The sequence below is a fragment of the Xiphophorus couchianus genome, chromosome 24, assembly GCF_001444195.1.
Source record: "Xiphophorus couchianus chromosome 24, X_couchianus-1.0, whole genome shotgun sequence".
Taxonomy (NCBI): Eukaryota; Metazoa; Chordata; class Actinopteri; order Cyprinodontiformes; family Poeciliidae; genus Xiphophorus; species Xiphophorus couchianus.
The window spans coordinates 7,273,663-7,294,767 of NC_040251.1; the positions used below are offsets into that span (position 1 = coordinate 7,273,663).

Sequence of the window (21,105 nt, forward strand, 5' to 3'; positions counted from 1 at the left end):
GCTTTAATAAGCAGCTGTTTCTTGCTGAAAAGTTACTTGTAAGTTTTTTTTTTCGTATTACAAGTGAACTAACATATTTGCAAAACTGCTTTTTGTGTTTTTGCAGTGTAGTTTCTGCCAGCCAACGGACGTAGACACAGGTTCACACTCAGAAACACCCAACAAAATGTGATTAAATTCAGTTCAAATAAAAACAAACAAGAAGAAAAATGGTTACAGACACATTTTGTTTTTAAAATAACAGATAAAGCTTGCTAAAAACGTTATTCAGGGTATTTATGGTATTATGGCTTGGATTTGACTGGACCGTTAGAGAAACTCGACTGTTTTCTAGCAGAAACCAGGAATAAAGAAGAAGCCGCCCCGGTGGTTCTGAACGCCCTGAGCTGCTACCTCTGAGTTGTTGCTGAGTTATTGGCTGCAGCGTTCTGCCGCCGCCACGTCAGAAGGAAATATTTCCAGCAGCGCCGGCTCTTCTTCTGCACTTCCTGTGGTGAGTCTCCAGGGGGCGTCGTCACGCTGTGGTGGTGCATCGGTTCCTGAAAAGCTCGTCAACGACGGACGAGTCGGCCAGCGTGGAAATGTCGCCCAGATTATTATCGTTGCAGGCGATTTTACGAAGCACCCGCCGCATGATCTTTCCTGCAAACACAACAAAGTTTGTTTACACGCAGATTACACTGCAAAGCTAAGCTAAACTAGCAAAAACACAAAGTCTTACCAAGTAAATAATTGTTTGATATTGATGAAAAAGTTTCAGTGACAGATTATTTCACTTGTAATGTGGGGAACATTTATTGTTCTCAGTAAATTTAACTGCCAACTGAATCATTAATGTAAAACAAACTCCTCTATGTGGCTGAAAAGCTACCTGTAGGTTAGTTTTGTTTTATTTCAACATATTTCCAATGAAAAATAAACAGAAATATTTGAACTTTTGTGTTTTTGTGCGGGGAGCGTTTACCGGATCGGGTTTTGGGAAGTCCGGGCGCGTTCTGGATGTAGTCTGGAGTGGCAATGGCGCCGATCTTCTCCCTCACTGCAGACACAACAGAAACAGATCAGACTGGTTCTGCCCTGGTTCTGCCCGTGTCCTGTCTGGTTCCGCCCTGGTTCTCCCCCTGTCCTGTCTGGTTCGGCCCGGTTCAGACCCACCTTGCTTCCTGAGCTCGGCCTCCAGCGCCTTGCTGTACGCCACGCCGTCGTTCAGCGTGACGAAGCAGTAGAGGCTTTCTCCCTTCACAGCATGAGGGTGGCTCACCACGGCGGCTTCGACGACCGATTTGTGCTCCACCAAGGCTGACTCCACCTCCGCCGTGCTCAGCAGGTGACCTGGAGGGTGAGCAGCAGAAAATATACCGTCAGACCACGGTAAAACAGAGTCAGATGATTAATTGATAAGCTGTGATTAATAAGTTTTCTGCTCTATCAAGATGGCCGACTGCCTTGCTATAACATGAAGGTAAAATTTAGCATTATATGCTGAATTTTAAAAAAAGAAACATCATTATATTTGAACATTTGTGTACCCAAATAGCATTAGCTAGTCTAACTAATGCTAGTAATCTAGTATTAGCATTACCGATGCTAAGACTAGTTAGCATTAACATTAACCTTGGTCCTGATCCTGTTCTCAAATACTAAGTTATTTCTTTAAGAATTAAATATTTACGTGACAAACTGTATTAAGTTAGCAGGAAGAGCGGTAATGACATTAGCCTTAAGTAGCTAGTCCTAGTTATAACAGCATTAGCATAGGTAATGCTAATCATGCTGGTAGTCCAAGCATTAGCATTAACTATCTAATACTAATTATAGCATTAGAATTCAAGCATTAGCTAGTTATCCAATTGTGAATGCTAATGCTAGTTATGCTAACTTAACTAGTTGGGTCTGCAACACTGCCCAAGTTAATTAACAATAGCATTAAATCACAAGTTTTCCTAGCATTAAATATGATAATATCAGCTATCCTGCTAACATAATAACAATTATTGTTGCTAATGCTATCATTAGCAATGCTAGTTATGCTAGCATTAGTATCAGCAGCTAATTATCCAAACTTAAATTCCACATATTTCAAGACTCCAGGGTCTTCCAAATCATTATGACCGCTCTGATGAGAGCGAGTTTGATCGGCTAGCGTACCTGAGACGTTCAACATGTCGTCTATCCTCCCAGTTATCCAGTAGTATCCGTCCTTGTCTCTACGGCAACCTTACGGTAGAAACAGGTGATGAGGACAGAGTAGGATGACTCCTGAACGGCTGATGCAGATATAAATAACCGTGTCTCACCGTCCCCGGTGACGTAATATCCCGGGAACTTCTTGAAGTACGTGGCTTCAAATCTCTCGTGGTCCCTGTAAACGCTCCGCATCACGCCGGGCCACGGCTGCTTGAACACCTGCGGAGAAGCGGAACGCCATCAACACAAGGCGACGGAGGAAAATATACGGCAAGACAACAACATATTTAATCCTGACCAGGTATCCTTCACACGGCCCTTCCAGCTCTTCTCCAGACTCGTTCAAGATGGCCGGCAACACGCCGAAGAACGGAAACGTCTGAGGACAGAAAGTCACATGTTTAGACATTTTATCAAAAACACATACACACACACCCACATATACTGTATATACATATATATATATATATATAGTTACAGAGTAAACGAACTGGGTCGTTAACTCACAGCAGATCCGGGTTTCATGGGCGTCGCTGCCGGCAGAGGAGTCAGCACGTGTCCACCCTGAAAGCCAAAGACACAGAGAGGGATTGAAGTGGGTCGTCATGGCGACACCGACGCAGCCCGACAGGTCGGGTCAGTACTGACGGTTTCAGTCTGCCAGAAGGTGTCGACGATCGGACATCGTTTCTCCCCCACCACGCCGTGGTACCACTGCCACGCCTCCGGGTTGATGGGCTCGCCCACCGTTCCCAGAACCTTCAGCGATTTGCGTTTGTGCCTTTAAAAAAAGCAAAGAAAGCCAATTCAGGACGCGTTCGTGTCTCCGAGTTGGATCGGAAACGGGTCGCTCACTTCTGCACCGGGTCGCTGCCGTACTTCATCAGCAGCCTGATGGCGGTTGGCGCCGTGTAGAACTTCGTCACCTGGTATTTGTCCACGATCTGCCACATGCGGCCGACGTCGGGGTACGTAGGCAAACCCTCGAACTGGAAGCAGAGAGAGGAGATCACGTCACCATGGCAACAACATAACAGGAAGAGGAAAAACATTTCTCCAAAATAAAATAACGAGAGAAAGAAAAAACTAACTGGACGTGTAATAAATGTTCATATTACAAACTAAACAGAGTTGAGTAATAACATTACGAGAAATATATGATACTGAGAGTAAAGTCAAAATAATATGAGAAAAAGCCAGAATATTATGAGAATTAACTGATAATAATGTGAGAAAACGTAGAAGATTTACGTTATAATATCAGGATAGCGTCGTAATAATACAAGAATAAACTCTGAATATTCCACAATAAAGTTGTAATAAAAAGAAAAAAATCTTATTAAAATAATAGTCGTAATAATACGAGAATAAACTCCCAGTGTTCCAAAATAAAGCTGTAATATTAGCAGAATAAAGTAGCAACTTTATTTTTTAAATGGGGAATGTTGATCATCTGGTGAAGTTTTACTGTGGTATAAATTTTACAAACTGTTTCATCTTTCCATTTTAAAGAAATGATTAAAACTTATTGAGCTGTTCACATCAGATGTTGATAATTTCTCAAAACTTTGCTCTCATTAAATCAAACATAATTTTATGACTTTATTCTGGTAACATTGGAACTTTATTCTACTGCTATTAATGACTTTATTTTCGTAATTTCACAAAGATACTCTGTTGTCATAAGCAAATGGCTTAAACTGATCAAAACTAAATTACAATTGAAAATATGAAGTCAAATCTAAATAAAAACACGTGATTTCCTTAATATAATGTATTAAACTCTTTGTTCTCAGAATGAAATCCGCGGCGTTAGCAGGAATGGCGATAACGAGAAATAAATCATTAACATTGGAGCAACTTCCTTATCAAAGTGAACAATAAAAGTTCAGCTGCCATCACAGGAAACTGAAAGCCTTGGTACTGTTTCTACAAACTAAAGGGTGGAAAAAGTGAGATAAATTAACGGTTCCTCACCAACACACTGGTGGCGCCGTTGGCCAGCGGTCCGTACGTGATGTAGGAGTGGCCGGTGATCCAGCCGATGTCCGCCGTGCACCAGAAGACGTCGTCGGGCTGATGGTCGAACACCAGTTTGAAGGTGGTGGCGGCGTAGAGCAGGTATCCGCTGACCGTGTGAAGAACGCCCTGCAGAGAGGAAACCAGTGTAGCTGCGTTACACTGCAAAAACACAAACACACTAAATCCAACCAAGTATTTTTGTCTAGTTTATACTGCAAATATCTTAGTACCTTAAATAAGACAAAAGTAACTTTTCAGCAAGATAAATGAGCTTATAAATCTAGAATATAGATTAAGAAAAACTAGTTCCACTGGCAGATTTTATTTTTAATGTTTTATATAAAATTATTATTATTACTTTTTTACATATTTGTTGAAACTGTCATTATGTCATAACGGTACCATATGAGATAATTAAACTGGAAAAAATTAGCTCATCTGCCTTTTCCCCTAACTAGGAACAACCAATCAGAGCCAGGAGGCGGGTCTTAGTGCTGTCAATCACCTGTTTCCATCTCCCCTTGCTCTCTACTAAGCTACAGCTAGCAAAGTCTGTTATGAATGCTAATGCTAGTTAGCATAGCCACCAATGACTGTGGATAAACAGGTTTTCAGTAACAATAAGTTGTTTTCCTGCTCATACATAGGGGTGATTGACAGCGCTAAGACCCGCCTCCTGGCTCTGATTGGTTGCTTTAGTTGAATTTCTTCAGCAGTTCAGGTGAGGCAGTGAAGGAGATTGATCCTTTCACTGATTATCTGCTCCAAATATCTAAAAAACATATTTATGTAACTGTTTTTTTTCTTATAAAAGCTACATACTGCAGCTTTAAGTGAAGCAATCTTCCTCTGAAACTAGCACTTTAAAAAAATATATCAATATTCAATAATTTACTTTAAAAAATTGATCTTTCTGAAAAGTTGCTTTTGTCTTATGCAAAGTATAATAACATATTTGCACAAGAAACTAGACAAAGATCCTTGGTAAGATTTTGTGTTTTTGCAGTGTAGAGATGCACAATATATTGGCAGCAACATCAGTAAATCTGAACTATAGGCTACATGCAGAGATTCAATTAAAGTGTCCCGAGACCACAGCCTTGAGGAACCCCAGATTTCTGCTGTTTCCTCAGTAAGAATCGCCAAATGACACCAAGAAACACATTTTTTGGTTTCTCTGTGTAATTTTTACATTTACTGGCCTCCATTATTGGACATAAAAAAGTTTATTTTCAGTAAATGATGGCCAACTTAAGCTTATTACTTTATAAGCATATGTACAAATATTTTGTAAAACTTTAGGTCATGTTGGCAGGGACCTAATTTTATGGCTTTCTGGCTCTTATTGTTGATTTGAGGTGCAGTTGCTCTTTAATCTGCGCTATAGGACACATACAAATATTGAATTAAAATGTCCCGAGACCTCAGCCTTGAGGAACCCCAACTAATTTTTGTTTACTCTGTTATTATAAACGTCAAATGAGACAAAGAAATAAATGTTCTGTTCTAGTGTATTGAATTTGATTCTAAAAATCTAAAATAAAAAAGGAGGGATTGTTTTGTGTCTGCTTCCTTTACTTTGGGTTTGCCGGTGGAGCCGCTGGTGTAGAGAATGAAGAGCGGGTCTTCAGACTCGCACCACTCGGGTTCGCACTCGTCTGCAGCTCCACTCATCAGAGAGTGCCAACACAAGTCAACGTCTGGGTTCCAGGGCACCTGGAGCAGAAAACAAAACAGAAATGAGGAAAAACAACCCTGGACGAGAAGAAAACAAGTGAAAGTTACAAATTAGCAGCTAATATTTGCATCTAATAAGTGGGAAGCAGTGACTGAAATTACAAATACCTCATTAGTTAATGTTAGTGAACACCAGAGCTCAGCCACAGAAACAAAATTTAAGGAAATTAAACAGAAATGAGGAAAAATGACATTAAAACAAGCATGACACAGCAATGGTTTAGGCTGCATTTCTCATTACTTTAAGTGGGCCAGTTCGGCGTTAGGAGCCTGCAGAGTTTATGGCTTCATCTCATTGATTGGTGAGTTTGTAGCAAAGCCACAAATCAATCAGGAGGAGAACAGAAGCGCTGCTCCTTTAAGGAGTAAATCTCCAGAAACGTCCGTCTCATGAGGACGACCTCTGCAGCGACCTTCAGTCCTCAGTCATTACTGGGATTTCTTCAATCTGCTAATGGCGCAGTCTTCCTCCCAGGCTGGGTAACATGTTTTATTAAAATTACGTGAAAAGGTCAAACGCCAAAGAACGATTAAATTATTGGCTCTGTGGACTCGTTTCATTCTCTTTAATGGGCCAAACTTAATAACTGGGATAAGAAAAGCTTTTCTGTCCAGCTGCTTTTCAGACGAAGAGAAACTCCAGAAAAAAGTAACTACATGTTCTTACTCTGATTTCTTTTCACTATTTTGATTAACTGGTTTATGATCTTCTACTTCCTTTTGGTTCTGTGTGCCGGGACATAAACGTGTTAATTTTGATTAATAAACTACACCAATTTTAACACATTAAAAATTGTAATACAATTAATCTGGTCTTGTTTTTAAGCATAGAAAAATGGTAGTAAATGATACGTAAAAAACATGAATTGCTTCTAAAATTGTGTATCTTTAAGGCTGGACAATTAATCAATAACAATATATTTCACAATAGACACATGATCAATAACCTTTGGTATCAATAGAGTATTTTTTTTATTTAATTAAACTGAATTGAAAAACAAACGTGATCAGTTTGTGAGCTTCTGTTTATTATGTTAGCAGGAGCTAACATGGTTAGCAGGAGCTAATATAGTTAGCAGGAGCTAACAAAAAATCAAAACAAGTTGGAAGATAATAAATGAATATTTAAAGTGACAATGAAGAATCTTTCAGTCTTTTTCAATCTTTCATTTTGACATATTTAAGAAAATATTTTGATCCCAATGCTAACCGTAAACAGCTTGAGTTCACAGCTAGCTTTTTTAGCACCTGCTCTTCTAGCATTTCCAAGCAGCAGCAGAACAAACATCAGATTTTTCATCCGACTTTCTCCTCTTCCTCCGTTTGGTCATCCTCATCTTCATCTGCTCTCGCTCCGGATCAAACTGAAAGGGCTGGACGTTACTCACTGCGCAGGAATTACTGTTCTGACTAGCACTGCTAGCACCTAGCATATTTCATCTACCAGGATGCATTGAAGCGTAAACAACATGGCTATGTATTTTATTTACATTTATGAAAATTTACTCCACTAAACTTTCCATTGTCATGATGGGATGCAGCCCCAATGACAGTCAGCAGTCTCGCTAATGGCTACAGGCCAAATATAACATTTCTGAGATTTACTTTTAAGCTGAATTGTGGAAATAAAAAACTTTAACGGTGGTCTGATTTATTGAGATGAACTGATAGACGTTTCTATCTGATCTCAAGCTAAAGAGAAACAAAGTGATGCAAAAACAGTGAAGTGTTTGATTGAAACCAAAGAGATGTTGTTACAAAACAAACAAAACCCCAAAAGGTGACATGGAGGATTTTAGTTATGGAGATGGAAATACCTTAGGAACAGGATGCGTTTTCTTTACTTTCCTTTTCTCCTGCTGGATGGGAGTGAGGGAGGGGAAGGCAAAACAGAAGGAACGAGAGGTTAATGGGGAAAGGAAACCCGCCAACAAAAATAATTAAAACCAGGGACACCAAATCAAATCATGGCAGATGAAGACTGAGAAGCTTTTAGGACGAATGCAGAAGGAAAAAAAGACCATAAAGTTAGCATCTTCTGCTGCAGCCAGGCTTGACTTGGATAAACGATCCGTCGTTTCCTCACCTCCAGATCTGGACACACTCGCTTGGCGGGAGGAGACTGTCTTCCCGCTGCCTCCGGCTCCTTCGATAAGTGCTTCAGCATTATGCACTTCTTCAGTGGAAATTCTCTGCAAAACACAACAACTAAATGTTCACTTCACCCTCTCACTGTGAGCACGCAGCGCCTTGCAACAGCATCAAAAATCTGCCAGATTAGACTTTTTTCATGGCATAAACAACACAAAGAAGAAGTATGATGTTGTATTGGGGTCAGATTAGGTAGATATAAAAAAGAGGTGTAAATTTCCACAAAAATCTAGAATTTTTCTTTTTAAAAAAAATAGCTCCAAATGTCAAATAATTGCACAAAAGAAAACTCTGAAATGTTCAGAATAATTTCAGGAATTTCTTAGAAAAAAAAACAAGGAAATTTTTCAGTTTCAAAGGTTGATACTTTGTAAGAAAAAAAAACTCAGACATTTTAGCTTAATCTTAGAAATTTTGAAAAAATAAAAAAAACACACAAACTGCAAAAGTAAAAACAAATTAGCAAGTGAAAAATTTCCGAAAATAAAAATTTCTCAGCTTCAGAAGTTGAAAATCTCAGAAAATGTCTAGAAAAAACAAGGCAACTTCTAAGCTGAAATTTTTTTTTGAGAGTAATTGTGGAAAATTTCTTGAAAAAAACAAAGAAATTCCTGAGCCTTTATCACCCTGGGGATAAATAATATGTTTTAAATTGAATTTAATTACATTTTCTGTCTGTATTTTCAGGAGGACTTTGTTTTCTGTCCAACCTGCAGTAAAAATAAAAATATGTTTTGCCCAAAACTAATCAAGTTGCAGTTTGAGTTTCACCCGGTTCAAAATCTGTGGAAAAGAAAATCTAATATTAAACTCATTTTACATCAAATTATTAATCTGTTCATTAAGAGTCACCAGATGAAAGCTTTATTTAAGCGTTTATTTAGTTTTCATTTTTAGCTGCAGATGTATCCTTTGCCACAAATAATCAATCGTTCTCTAAAGAAATGCATTATAGGGAATAAAATGTTTGTTTTCCTATTTTAAAAAATTCTTTTAATTATATGTTTGTTCAGTATTTGTATTTCTAATATCGTATTTAATGAAAAGTTAGCAGATTAACCATTTAATTGTCAGAATAATCAATAAAAATCAAAAGAAATTTTAACAGTTCAGCAGAGCTGCGGCTTAATGTGTGTGTGTGTGTGCGCGTGCGTGCGTGTGCGCGTGCGTGCGTGTGTGTGCTGGGGTGTGAATAAGGGGATTTGCCGCTTACTTGTCTCTACATTTCTGCAGAGCTTCATCAGCTAAGAGCTTCAGGTTGATCAGCTTATCTCCTCGGTAGAAACCGTCTGACATGGAAACACAAAGAGCCAGAAGGTTTACGCTCCGTTCAAACCAGAAACACAAAACTTTTAACTCCAGCTGAGACTTTTTACAGAAAGACAAACATTTCACATGCAGAGGAGAGTACAAGAGCTGAAAATTACACTCAAGAGTAGCACTACCTCAACATACCTTAATACCTTAACATATCTTTACTCAAGTAAGAGTAAAACAACATTTGGTAAAAAGTCTACTCCAGTAACTGATCAAATTATCAATTATTTAATGTTTAAAATTTACATCAGTCGTACTAAAATATAAAGTTAAGTGGAAATTTTGGTATTTTAAAGACTCAAATGAAAACAATTCATATAAGTAACATAATTACAAAATAAAATCAGGCAAAAAAATAATAATTAGAGGATCCAGAAATTTTATTCAAGTAAAAATACAGAAAAGAATCTCCTAAAAGTAATTTTTTTCCCAAGAAGTTACTCAAATAAATGTAACTGAGTAAATGTATTTAGTTACTACTACGATTACAGTTTTACGGACGATTACTGATCTTTAAAAAGCATGAATGGATTCAGATTTTAGCCGGTACCAATTATTTTGGTCTGAAAAGTCACTAAGTTAGCAAAAGGGAACATAATTAATTTATTCTCCTGTAAAAACTGTGAAAAAGTAGCTGTCTGCAAATTTCTGTGTCCTGAGGTCAGTAATTTCTTTATTTCTTTTATAAAACCAAAACATTATTTATGAATGAAAACATAAGAATAAATGAGCTTCTGCAGGCTGGATTAAGTTTTTCACCCCAGACTAATCTGGCAGATTAGGCTTTGATTACAGACTCAGAATCAGCACTTCAGCAGCGACTCGGCTCCCTGAAGTTAGCCGGTTCTGGTTCTGGCTTAAACTGGATTCTTCTGGTTCAAACTGACCTGCAGTGATGAGCAGCGAGCACTGAGAGTCGATGATCCGCTCGCACAAAGACTCGGCGGAGAAACCTGCAAACTGGGAGCAGCGGTGGGATTACGCACACGTTCTACGGTCAAACAAAGCCGAACTTCGCAGGAATGTTTCGTAAACTCACGACGATGGAGTGGACGGCTCCGATGCGGGCGCACGCCAACATGGCGACCACCAGCTCCACCACCATGGGCATGTAGATGGAGACGCAGTCGCCCTTCTTCACTCCTGCACACAAGAACACAAAAGTTGAAACGGTTAATCGTGATTAATCGATCATTCAGTGATCGATGATCAAGTATGCAGACTCAAAAAAAGCCCATTTGCTGAAAAAACAACAGTTATGTGGCAGTAATTAAACCAAAAATATATACATTTTTATTAACTGTAAAAAAGACCTTCTTTGTCTGTAAAGCTGTTCTACCCAGAATCCTCTAGTGCCACAGTTTCAGCTTCAAATGGGTCAAATTCTGTACAATTCTCATTTTTGAGAATTAAGCATTTTTGCTATCCAATTATTAATTGGTCAATTGGAGAAACGATCAACAGACTGTAAGTGAATCAGAAAGAGCTGATTTAAGTACTTAGTTGAAGATGCATCCTTTGCTACGTTACTGCATTTTAGGCAATAACATGTTTTATGTAAAAAGGAATTTTATTTATTTTTGTATATTTATATTTTTTAATGTATTTCCAATTTTGTATAAAAAGACTTTAGCAGTTAGATGAAAACCTGCAGAATGTGGCATTTTTTTATCAGATTAATTTATCAATCATCAAAATAATTGATCAACTGCCTGAGGAACAATAGCTAGCTGCAGCCATGTCTGATTATTCCGATTAATCACGAGTATGACCGATTGATCGCCTGAGTGATTGAATATTTTAATAATCGATTACTAAAATAATAACTAGCTGCAGCCCTAAACAGACAGAAAGGCAGGAAGTGGTGAGAGACACCAAACAGGTTATTATTCATTATTCTGTCAAAACTAATTTAAAACATGTTGGATGGAAGAAAAACTTTGGGACAGAATAAAATTCAGCTTTTTATTAGAGCAGACTGCCCAGCCTCTCCCTCTTAAAAACCTTTAGAACCAGCTGCAGGATTTTGGTGATTTGAAGCAGAAAGTCTCTGAACAGCAACAGTTTATTTCCTACAGCAGCTAAAAAAAACTGTCACTGTGATGAAACCAGCTTTCATAATCTGTGAGGACGCAAACATTTCAGTAAATTTCCTCATCATGCTCTCTGCAGATGGTGTAGCAACTTCATTGCATGAGAGACAACCGTTAAAGAGCCAGAAAACCATAGAAGTAGGTTCCTGCCAAAATCCGCTGGGACTTTACAGAATGTAACAAGTTCGTACGTTAAATGAATTTAACACTAATTTACTGGAAAGAAACTGATTATGTGTTCAATAATGGAGGTCAGAAAATACAACTTTTACACACAGTGAAACTGCAAAAGGATACATTTGTGTAATTCAGTGACTGTAACTGTAAAGCAGTTGGGGTTCCTCAAGGCTGAGGTCTCGGGACAATTTAACTCCAGCTGAATTTTCCCATTGGTTACAACGGCCCAGTTTGGCAGATGTCTGTGTCATACATGGTTTTATCCTCGGGTTTAAAAACATCTCAGTCAAACTGGTTCTGTGGTCTCAACTGGCCACTTTTTCAGAGACTTTAGTAGCTATTTTAATTGTCGTTCTTTGTTTATTTTGGACATATAAAATGTCTTCCACTTCTAGTGTTGTGTTTGTCAGATATTAAGTTTACTGATCTTCGAGAAAGTGAACTTGCATTACTATGTCATTACGCCAGGAGCTGGAAAGGTGATCGTATATTATATGTGGATGCTAAGGAGGAAGTGAACTACAGTGCAGGGCATTCTGGGTAAATCCAAATGTGTTAGCCTAGCTATAGCAGGAGAAATGACTTGTGTTTTATTACCAAAGACTAAAGAGAAATCCTCCAACCATTAAAATCTGATGCCACTCCATTTTTGTTCACATTTGGTAAAGAAGGAAGTTATGCTCAGTGTCTTCAGAGGTCCTTGTGTCATTTCCTTCTGTATATCTTGGTGCAGCGCCCCCACAGGCCAGGAGGGAAACAGGTTCCAAAGGGTTTTGTTTGTTTGACAGAAAAAAAATTAACAAATGTTGCAATTTTGGTCCCCAATCAAACTGGTGTGAAAACCCCCTGAAAGGCTCAGTGGCAGATCAGATGTTTAAAGCAGGTAGACGAGACTTACCCTGGGATTTTAGGACATTAGCGAACCGGCAGACCTTCTGCAGCAGCTCTTTGTAGGTGACGGTCAAGTCGTCTCCGGGTTCATTGCCTTCCCTGGAGTAAGAGACAGTAAAGAAAAATAAATACCAACATCTGACCGGTTTCTTTTATCGTTTCTTACAGAATGGAGAGAAAACTGTGTATAAAACAGGAAAGGTCACTCCGCCAGTTTGGCTGTATTTTAGATACTTAAACAAACCAAAAATAATCAATAATTATTGATATGATCAGTTATAAAACTCTCATATTCCGATCCGTTTTTCGGCCGTATCGTTTAGCGCTGCGCTCCACTAACCAGAAGAAGGCGATCTTGTCTCCGAGCTTCCTCTCGTGGACGTTGCGGTCCAGCAGGTTGTAGCAGATGTTGGTGGTGGCTCCTTCCATGAACTTGATGAAGATTTCTCCTTTGGTAACGTCGAAGTTGTAGTCCAGGAACTGACCGGTGTGTTTGGTCTTCCAGAAGAAATCTTTAGCAATGGCACCCCAGAACTCTGCGGCGCAGAAACATGACAATTACAGAAAGGCACCGCTGTGTTTTTGAAGAAATTCACATTTGAAATACAGAAAAATGTATCATAGTTATTAACAAAATATTATTCCGGTTCAGTTCAGAACCATAACCTGATGGGACAAGACAAATGGAAATCCTGCTCTTTATGCACAACGTCCAGGAATTTGGCTAAAAATATAAAAATTTGTGTTTTTCAAAAATACAAAGCATGACTGTTGGATATATAATTAATTTCTCAGGAAATGCAAATACCTGGATGAAATCATAATCAAATGACAGGAAGTTTATTTATTTTGGATATTTAAAATGTCCTCCAGTACCAGAGATAAATGTTCATTAAAACTGAAAGTTTATTGATCTTTGAGAATGTTTTCTGAATGTGTAGCTGATTTTTATAGTTGAGTTAATTCAGTAGTTTGAACAGCAATGAGCAGAGATCAATGATTCATTAAAGCTGCAAGTTTGTGATAAAGTCCCAACAGGTTGCATGTCTGTAGTAAAACACAAGAAAATGGCTCACACTTATTTCTTCCTGCAATCATCTGCCTTGTAAATGTGCACAGGAGTAAATTTATATCACTGCCAAAGAGCGTTTTACGTTTATGAGTTAGCGCAATCAAACGGTCTTTTGTGGAGACAATAAAGACACACTGAGCCTTGAACCAGGAAGTAACTGGGTAAAAATAAAAAAATAAAACAGAAAGCTGGGATAACTGCATACGTGCAACATTTCAAACTTTATGTGAGGCTTTAAAACGGGTTTGCAAGAGGAAGTGGATGTATCATGTTCTGCAAAATAATGAAACCAGTTGGTATCTAAGATTTTCTCAACAAGTCATCGGCAACATTTCCTTTGGTTCTAATGTAAGATATGAGACATAATAACCAGCCAAAAAGTATCTCATTAACTTTATTGTTTATTTTAAAGTAAATATTAAACCTCTCTGTAACTGTATGACAAATCTTTCAGCGGTCGTCAGGCTTTAAATGTGAACCAACAGTAACTACAGGAAGAAATGGATGGAAGTCCAGTTAACCCTGTCACAATAAGCAAGAAATCAGCCGATCAATAGATGAGTTCAAATGAGATCAATAACAATCGTTAAAAAGATGTTCTTTTTTACCGTCATTGAAAAGTCGCCATTTTGAAAAATGTTGCAAACATTTAGCACCCAGAGCAAACTAGTTAGTTTGAACTACCTGAAACTTTTGCCTGTTTTCCTTGTCGAATTGAAAACAGACAATTTTTAATTTTTTTTAAAATGTTGGTTAGCTAGACTTTATAACCCATTTTAATTTTTGCTTTTGTTTGTTTATTTTATCTATTTAAACATTTTCATTTGGAGTGCAAAATGGTATTTAGAAATAAAAGTTTTTTCAATCTTTAAGAGTGTGAACTTTGCCATTATTGTTATTTAATGACAATATTATCATTTATCACAATCATTTCTGGGACAATTTATCGTCTTATTGTGACAGGACTACAAAAGCCTGTTGCAATGAGAAATAAATCAATCCAATGATAAATTAAAACAACTCAATAATTTCAACTTGCATGATTTATTGTTTTTCTCTTTCCATCACAAACTGGATGATAAAAGTCTTCAGTTTGGTGTTTTGGTCTCAACTAGACGTTTTTTGTTGTAGTTTGTTTTTTTAAGGACAATCTTGCTTACAACAACTTCATAATTCATTTTATTTGTTGTTTTGTTTATATATTTTGGATTTGTTTATGTCCTCCAGATCCCGAGTTAAATGTTCAATAGAATTTAAAGTTTATTGATCTTTGAGAATGTTTTGTTTTCTTCCATTATTATGCCACTATTATTATCATATTACTTCAAAATGGACTCAAAACAATATCATCGTTTATTACAATGGGACAATGTGAAAATGTGTCATTGTGACAAGACTAATAATTACTATTAACATAAGACAGGTTGGACCAGTTCATTCAAAAGGCTACAGCCACGGAATCCCACATATTATAATTATTACAAATATAATAATATTATAATAATATTGTTAGTATTATTTCTATGTTTACCTCTGTGTGAATATGCATGCTTAATACTGTTTCTGTTGTAAAGCTCCAATTATCAAAGCATAACTCCGTGTTTGTACTGAAATAGGAGCTAAACTTACTGAGAAATCTGCGTTTCTGGGTTTGATTCTCGCCTCAGTGTAAACTGAAACGTTTCAGTGTGAAAACTGGGAAATTCCTGGAGAAACTCCGACCTTTCACTGATCCTGTCTGGTACCAGAGCAATGCGGATGTATTACTGGGTGTGGAGATGCAATCCTGCAGGTTGCGACACCCCTGCTATCTTTTACATCTTCTCACGAGATTTTTCACTTTTAGCATTAATTATTCATCTATTCTGTAGCTTAAATTAATACTCACCATCTGGGTTCTCTATGGAGCGGATGTAGAGCTCCTTGTATTTCTCAAAGCTGGGGATGTGGGACTCCTTCTTTAGGTCCTCGGAGCAGTGGAAGACGTTCTCCTGCGGGGCTTTATCGGGAATCATGTTGGCTCCAATTTATTCCCCACGAACACAAGTCAAAGTGTGGACAGGTCGGCCTGATATTTCCACGGAAATCCAGTTTCAAGCACCCTGTTCTGGTGTACTTTCATAGAAACAAACTTAACTCATCGGGCGAAGTGTCAAATCTCGCGCGAAGTGCAAAAATTCGAACAAACTCAATGCAGATTTCATTCAGACTTCCTCGTTTCGCAGGGCGAATTATGACGCTTTTTCTTCAAAAGCTGTAGCCGTTGAGCCCAAAAACACACGCTGTTTGATTTATAAAACAAAACCCAAGTCAGCTGTAGCTTCTACGCAGCTTCAGCGTCTCGTCGTTCCTGGGTGAACGCGGACGTAAAAAGGTTTGACACCAGCTAAGCTAACCAGCTAAGCTAAGGAGAAAAAGGCAGGTTGAGTTCATGCGTTAAAAAGCCCGCTCTGTGTTACACTAAACGAACCACGTTATGTTTAATCATTACATAAAAACATGCTTTCATTCAGCATAGCTCTATGTAACGAAAATAAAGTGTTTTTAGCCGTAGCGCTAACTCTTTGTGCGTCTCTTCTTCACTGTTTGTTGCAAGCGTGTTCTGCTGCTGGACTGTTTGGCTCCGAGTCAGAGCCAATCAGAGCTCAGGGGGGCATTCACGTGCTCATTATGAAAGCTCCGAATTAACAGTGTTTTCCCACATACAAAACTGAAGTTGGCTTCTGACTAGCTTCCGACTAGAGAAATTTCCTATAAAGCACTTCCATCTATTTTTGTCCTACCTTGAGTATCTTTAATTATAGTTTAAAAACTATAATACCAAATCACGCCCTGCGACAGACTGGCGACCTGTCCGGGGTGTACCCCGCCTCTCGCCCGGAACGTAGCTGGAGATGGGCACCAGCAACCCTCCCGACCCCATTAGGGACAAGGGTGAACAGAAAATGGATGGATGGATGGAATACCAAATCACAAAGTATTGCATTCATTAACTGATTTTTAACTAAGTTTTAATTATTTTACTACTAGTGTAGAATAATCTAGCCTAGATTTGAATAGTCTACGTAATGTAGCTTTTAAATTTAAGCAAGGTAAAGCTGCTTTGGTGTGTGAAAATGAGGTGGATTTGCCCTTTAACCATTTCCCGACTCGCAACCGACAATAGGAAGCCAACTTCAACTTCGGTTGCCCTGTTAAATCATTACAGTCAAAACAAGTTAAAATTATACTAAATAATATACATTTAAGATGTTTTGCTTTAAACCACATAATCTATATTTTGTCCAAATATTCGTCAACTTCCCGTTAATGTTCTTATTGGCATCATGCCAGTGACAAGCAAGGGCAAACGCTGCGTTCAGGTCAACTCGGAAATTGAAACTTAGATCATGCTAAGGCGTCACACCCACTTTCGAGTAGCAAAACCGGTGCGAAGTAATGATAAAATAAAAAAATAAAATAAAATAAAAATGTTTTAAAATTTTATTCATAAGTTCCAGATGAATAGTTTTAACCTCTCTTCTTCTTTCCGTTATACTAGAAGCATTTTAAAAGTTTTCGATGTTTTTAGGACGAACAGCTGAAAAAAGGTTTAGCGGTGATTTAGGCAAAGTTTAGGTTGCAGAAAACTTTAACCATCACGCTTTCAAGGTGGCTGAATTAAACAATTCTGCAAAGAGTGGGTATTAATTATATATTTAGTGGAGTAACTTTGTGTAATTAATTTACTTTTAGGAGGAAAAAATTGATTTGGAAAATATTTTTTCTGCCTGAACTAATCAAAATACCCAGAATTTGGACATAACTTTATATTTTTGTCTGTCAGATGTTCTGATTAGTTACTAAGTACTCGACTCAGCTTTTTACCAAATAATTTTTGACACTTTGTTGCCTAACTTCTTAGACGGGTTACCTTGTAAAATATGTTCAAATAGTGCTATTCTTACTTTAATACGAGTTCTGCTAGTAGATTAGAAACACTGAAGTGTAACAAAAATGTAAAATCATAAGAAATTAATTAGGGGGTGAGTACCTTTTTACAGCTGTGCAGAATCCCTGCTAAAAAAAACAGATCCAGAAACATTGAGCACATATTTTAACCATATGGCGCCTCCTTCAGAAGAATGAGACGTAAAGCAACGTCTATCAAAATGGCGCCCGCCAGGGGGCGCTGTGAGCGTTTCAGCAAGTTGAAGAAATCTATTGTATTTTATTATAATTAAATCTATTTTGTTTTTTAATGATAAAAGAATATTAAATGTTATTTGCTATGCTCGTCTTTCCGACTGCTCCGTCGCGCTTGCTAGCATAGCATAGCATAGCTAGCGCGAAATGGAAAAGTTTCTGACAAGAAAAAGACCGAAGGAGTATTTATGCTAAGCACATGTAATAAATATTGAAAAGTGAATAAATATGCGGGGGGAAAATGTCTAAGTCAATGTTTCTTTAGATATTTTGTAGTGTTGTTGTGGATTTGCTAATGTGACTCCAGACCGGAAGCTAATGTTATATTTTTAACTCTTCTTTTGAACAGCACAAAAAAAGGAGAAATAAAATAACAGGCAGCATTTGACAATGAAATACTGTTTTATTGTTATAGTACAAAACGTGATTTAAAAAGATCAACTTCAGCGGAGTTTAACACACCAGAGAGGAAAAGATGGGGGAGAAGTCACAGTGTAACACACTAATCAGCGTTGACTGTTGAAAACATAAAGGTCTGCGGCTGCTACCAACAAAACCCCTTAAAGCCACTTCTTCATTCTGCTCAGGAATATTTAATTAAACTAAAAAAAAAACCACTCCAATATGCTACAACAGGCATTTGGAAGAACTGTGGAGCAGAAAAAGTCTCAACAAGCAGAAAAATGAGAAGCGGAGAAAAGTCAACATTCTGCTGCTAGGAGGGGAAAATGAATAAAACTGAAAACATTCAGAGATTTTCCAGCAGTAGGAGGAGGAAGTGAGATTAGCACTTGGTTGATTTGGTACGAAAAGGCCACAGTATCAAATGTTGCATCATGAAAAGCACTTCTGAAGAGGAAAGCCTCCTTTCTGTCTGCTGCAGGTTTTCCTGGGTTTGGGGAGTCACAGTGGACAGACAGGGCTACAAAAAGTAGCCTTCATCTCAAACTCTTCTGTTTAGAAATGATCTAATTTAGTTTCCTGCCTGTTGCTTCACCAGTGGCAAACACTGACGAAGTTTCAGTGACTATTTTACAACGTTAAACGCCCTCAAAATCTTCAAATCAATATTCAAGTCAACTAACTTTTAAAGATATTAAAACCTTCCACACTTATTGAGTAAATTTGGTGTAAATAAACTTTGCTACATTTGTGATGCTTTTGTTTTGAAGAAATTAATGAAGGTTTAAAAGTCAAATAATCTCACTACATCACCTAAATCAAACTAAACTTGTGGCAAACATTCATAGCTTTTAAAAGACAAATAATAAAAGTTTCTAGAAGTCTGCCTGCTAACAAACAAAATTACTTAGGGGGGTCCAAAGTGTGGTACGAGGGCCGTTTGTGGCCTTCAAAAGGATATCGGTTGGTCCTCAGTCTACAAGTCAAGAATGGTAAAAATCTGGTAAACAAAAAAGAAAACAGCTGATAAACCCCAATAATTTCGAAATTGTCTTTTTCTCTTAAAGCGACAGTATGAAGCTTTTTTAATGTCTGGGTGCTTAGGAATTTATAGATTTCATTAAAAGAATTAGCTTATTGTCAAGCAAGTAAAAAAATTAAGTCATGTTTTGCTCTTAATTTAATGAATTCTGTGGCATGTGTGTAGTTTAAATTTGGCGCGAAACGTTTAGACACCACTGATTTTTACAGCAGATTTTCATTTATATAGTCAAAACAAACATTGACTATATAGTTGATTGACAGCAAATTTGGGTGGTTGGTTGACATGTTTGAATGAAGAAAGCCGGTGGAGGCAGCAGAGAGGGCGAGAAGGCAGAGGAAAAACAACAGAAACTGATTCTTGTTTGCAAATCTAACAATTGAAGTAAAATTTCCAAAATGCTGCAGGATTATTACGGTTTGTGCTTCCTGAACTAGAGAATCAGAGCTGGACTTGGAGTGGATCAACAGTCTGGAGCCGAGTCGTAAAGCTGCAGCGCGTAACTTTTATAGAAATATATTTTTATACATTTGTTGAAACTGTCACTATTTTGTGACAGTTTGGTATGAGACAAAAAAATCTGTGAAAAAAATTAAGCTCCTCTGCTGATTGGTTGAGCTAACTATAAACAACCAATCAGAGCCGGGAGGCGGGTCTTGGTTAGCTCTCTGGTAAGTTGCAGCTAGCGTAGCATGTTGTGAAAGCTAGGCTAATTAGCATAGCCACTGATGATGGAAGTTTTTCCTGCAACAGTGAGTTGTTTCACTGCCATTAGCACATTTTGCAACATCTTGATTGATTGGCAGCGCTAAGACCCGCCTCCTGGCTCTGATTGGTTGTTGAATTGATCTTTTCACAGATTATCTCTCATAACAAACTGATGACAATTTTAACAAATATCTAAAATCCATTCTGCAGTTCAGAGTGACGTCAGAGCGATTGTTCAAACTGAATCCATATAGAAACAGAACTTTTTGACTTTCTTCTGGTAAAATTGCATCTTTATCCCACTAATGTAATTATATTTTCATAATTAAACAAAACATTTTGTATCCTGGCCCTGATACTGAATGAAATAAAAGTCACTGATTTAATTTTGAACCCTGAAAGTGATGCTTTTTAACATTTGTTAAATCTGTTGTGACCGTGATAAGAGTTTGAACTGCCTCAAAATTTGGGACCTTTGAGAAAACAATATTTTCTACCTTCGCTTTGCAACTTTGTCACTAAATTTAGTGACTTTTCACTAAAATAAAATTGTCTGAATTAAAAATTTGCTAGAAAAAACTTAAGTGACAAATTAACATATTAAAACATTTTTAGATTAATCTTGGAAATTTTCTAGAATAAACTTACAAATTTCTGAGTTTCAAAATTAGAAAAATTTAGAAATTTTTCTATTTTGAAATGTTTTGTAGAAAAACCCTCCATAATTTATGAATTTCAAAAGTTAAATATTTCCTACTTTTAACACTCAGAAATGTTCACGTTTTCTAGAAAATGTTTTAGATTAATCTCAGAATTTGTTTTAAAAATTTCAAAGATCAATATCAAAATTTTGGATCTTTTTTTCTAGCAAACCTTAGCATTTCTAAACAACTTTTTTTTACTTTTTTGGTGGAAAATTACTCTTTTTCCCCCCTTCTACCTGCAATTCCCTAATTGTTTGTCATAAAAAAAGAAAAATCGGTATCAGTAGGTCAGGATTTTAGAAATCGGTGCACTCTTACTCAAAGTACGGCTACCGCCCTCTAGTGGCTGTTCCAGACCTGCCAGCTTAAGACGTCTACAGAAAATTAAACCGTTTATCAGAAAAATAAAAGTCTTGG

At 37.5% G+C, this 21,105-nt stretch overlaps 1 protein-coding gene across 3 annotated transcripts; it reads right to left on the reverse strand.

Moving 5' to 3' along the window:
• Positions 1-25: 25 nt before the first annotated feature.
• acss2 (acyl-CoA synthetase short chain family member 2) lies at positions 26-16,275 on the reverse strand. 3 transcript variants are annotated; one of them, XM_028010070.1, is made up of 19 exons: positions 15,536-16,275; positions 12,916-13,111; positions 12,583-12,674; positions 10,454-10,557; positions 10,302-10,374; positions 9,311-9,386; positions 8,033-8,138; positions 7,764-7,802; positions 5,788-5,925; positions 4,165-4,335; positions 3,043-3,176; positions 2,836-2,968; positions 2,695-2,751; positions 2,486-2,566; positions 2,298-2,406; positions 2,149-2,217; positions 1,156-1,332; positions 965-1,039; positions 26-642 (listed from the first exon to the last, which is right to left on the reverse strand). In XM_028010070.1, the coding sequence occupies exons 1-19, from the start codon at positions 15,660-15,662 to the stop codon at positions 515-517; spliced, it is 2,085 nt and encodes a 694-aa protein (XP_027865871.1). In that variant the 5' UTR covers positions 15,663-16,275; the 3' UTR covers positions 26-514. The 3 variants fall into 3 exon arrangements, with proteins under 3 accessions (XP_027865871.1, XP_027865869.1, XP_027865872.1); XM_028010068.1 differs by having other exon boundaries at positions 7,764-7,805; XM_028010071.1 differs by lacking the exon at positions 7,764-7,802.
• Between the last annotated feature and the right edge of the window lie 4,830 nt (positions 16,276-21,105).

Coding starts and splice junctions, on each gene's coding strand:
- acss2 (XM_028010068.1), bottom strand. CDS start 15,662: ATGATTCCCGATAAAGCCCCGCAGGAGAACGTCTTCCACTGCTCCGAG. Junction 8,139..9,310: donor CTGCAGAAATGTAGAGACAA/GTAAGCGGCAAA, acceptor TGTGTTTTGCAG/AGAATTTCCACTGAAGAAGT. Junction 1,040..1,155: donor GGCCGAGCTCAGGAAGCAAG/GTGGGTCTGAAC, acceptor TTGTGTCTGCAG/TGAGGGAGAAGATCGGCGCC.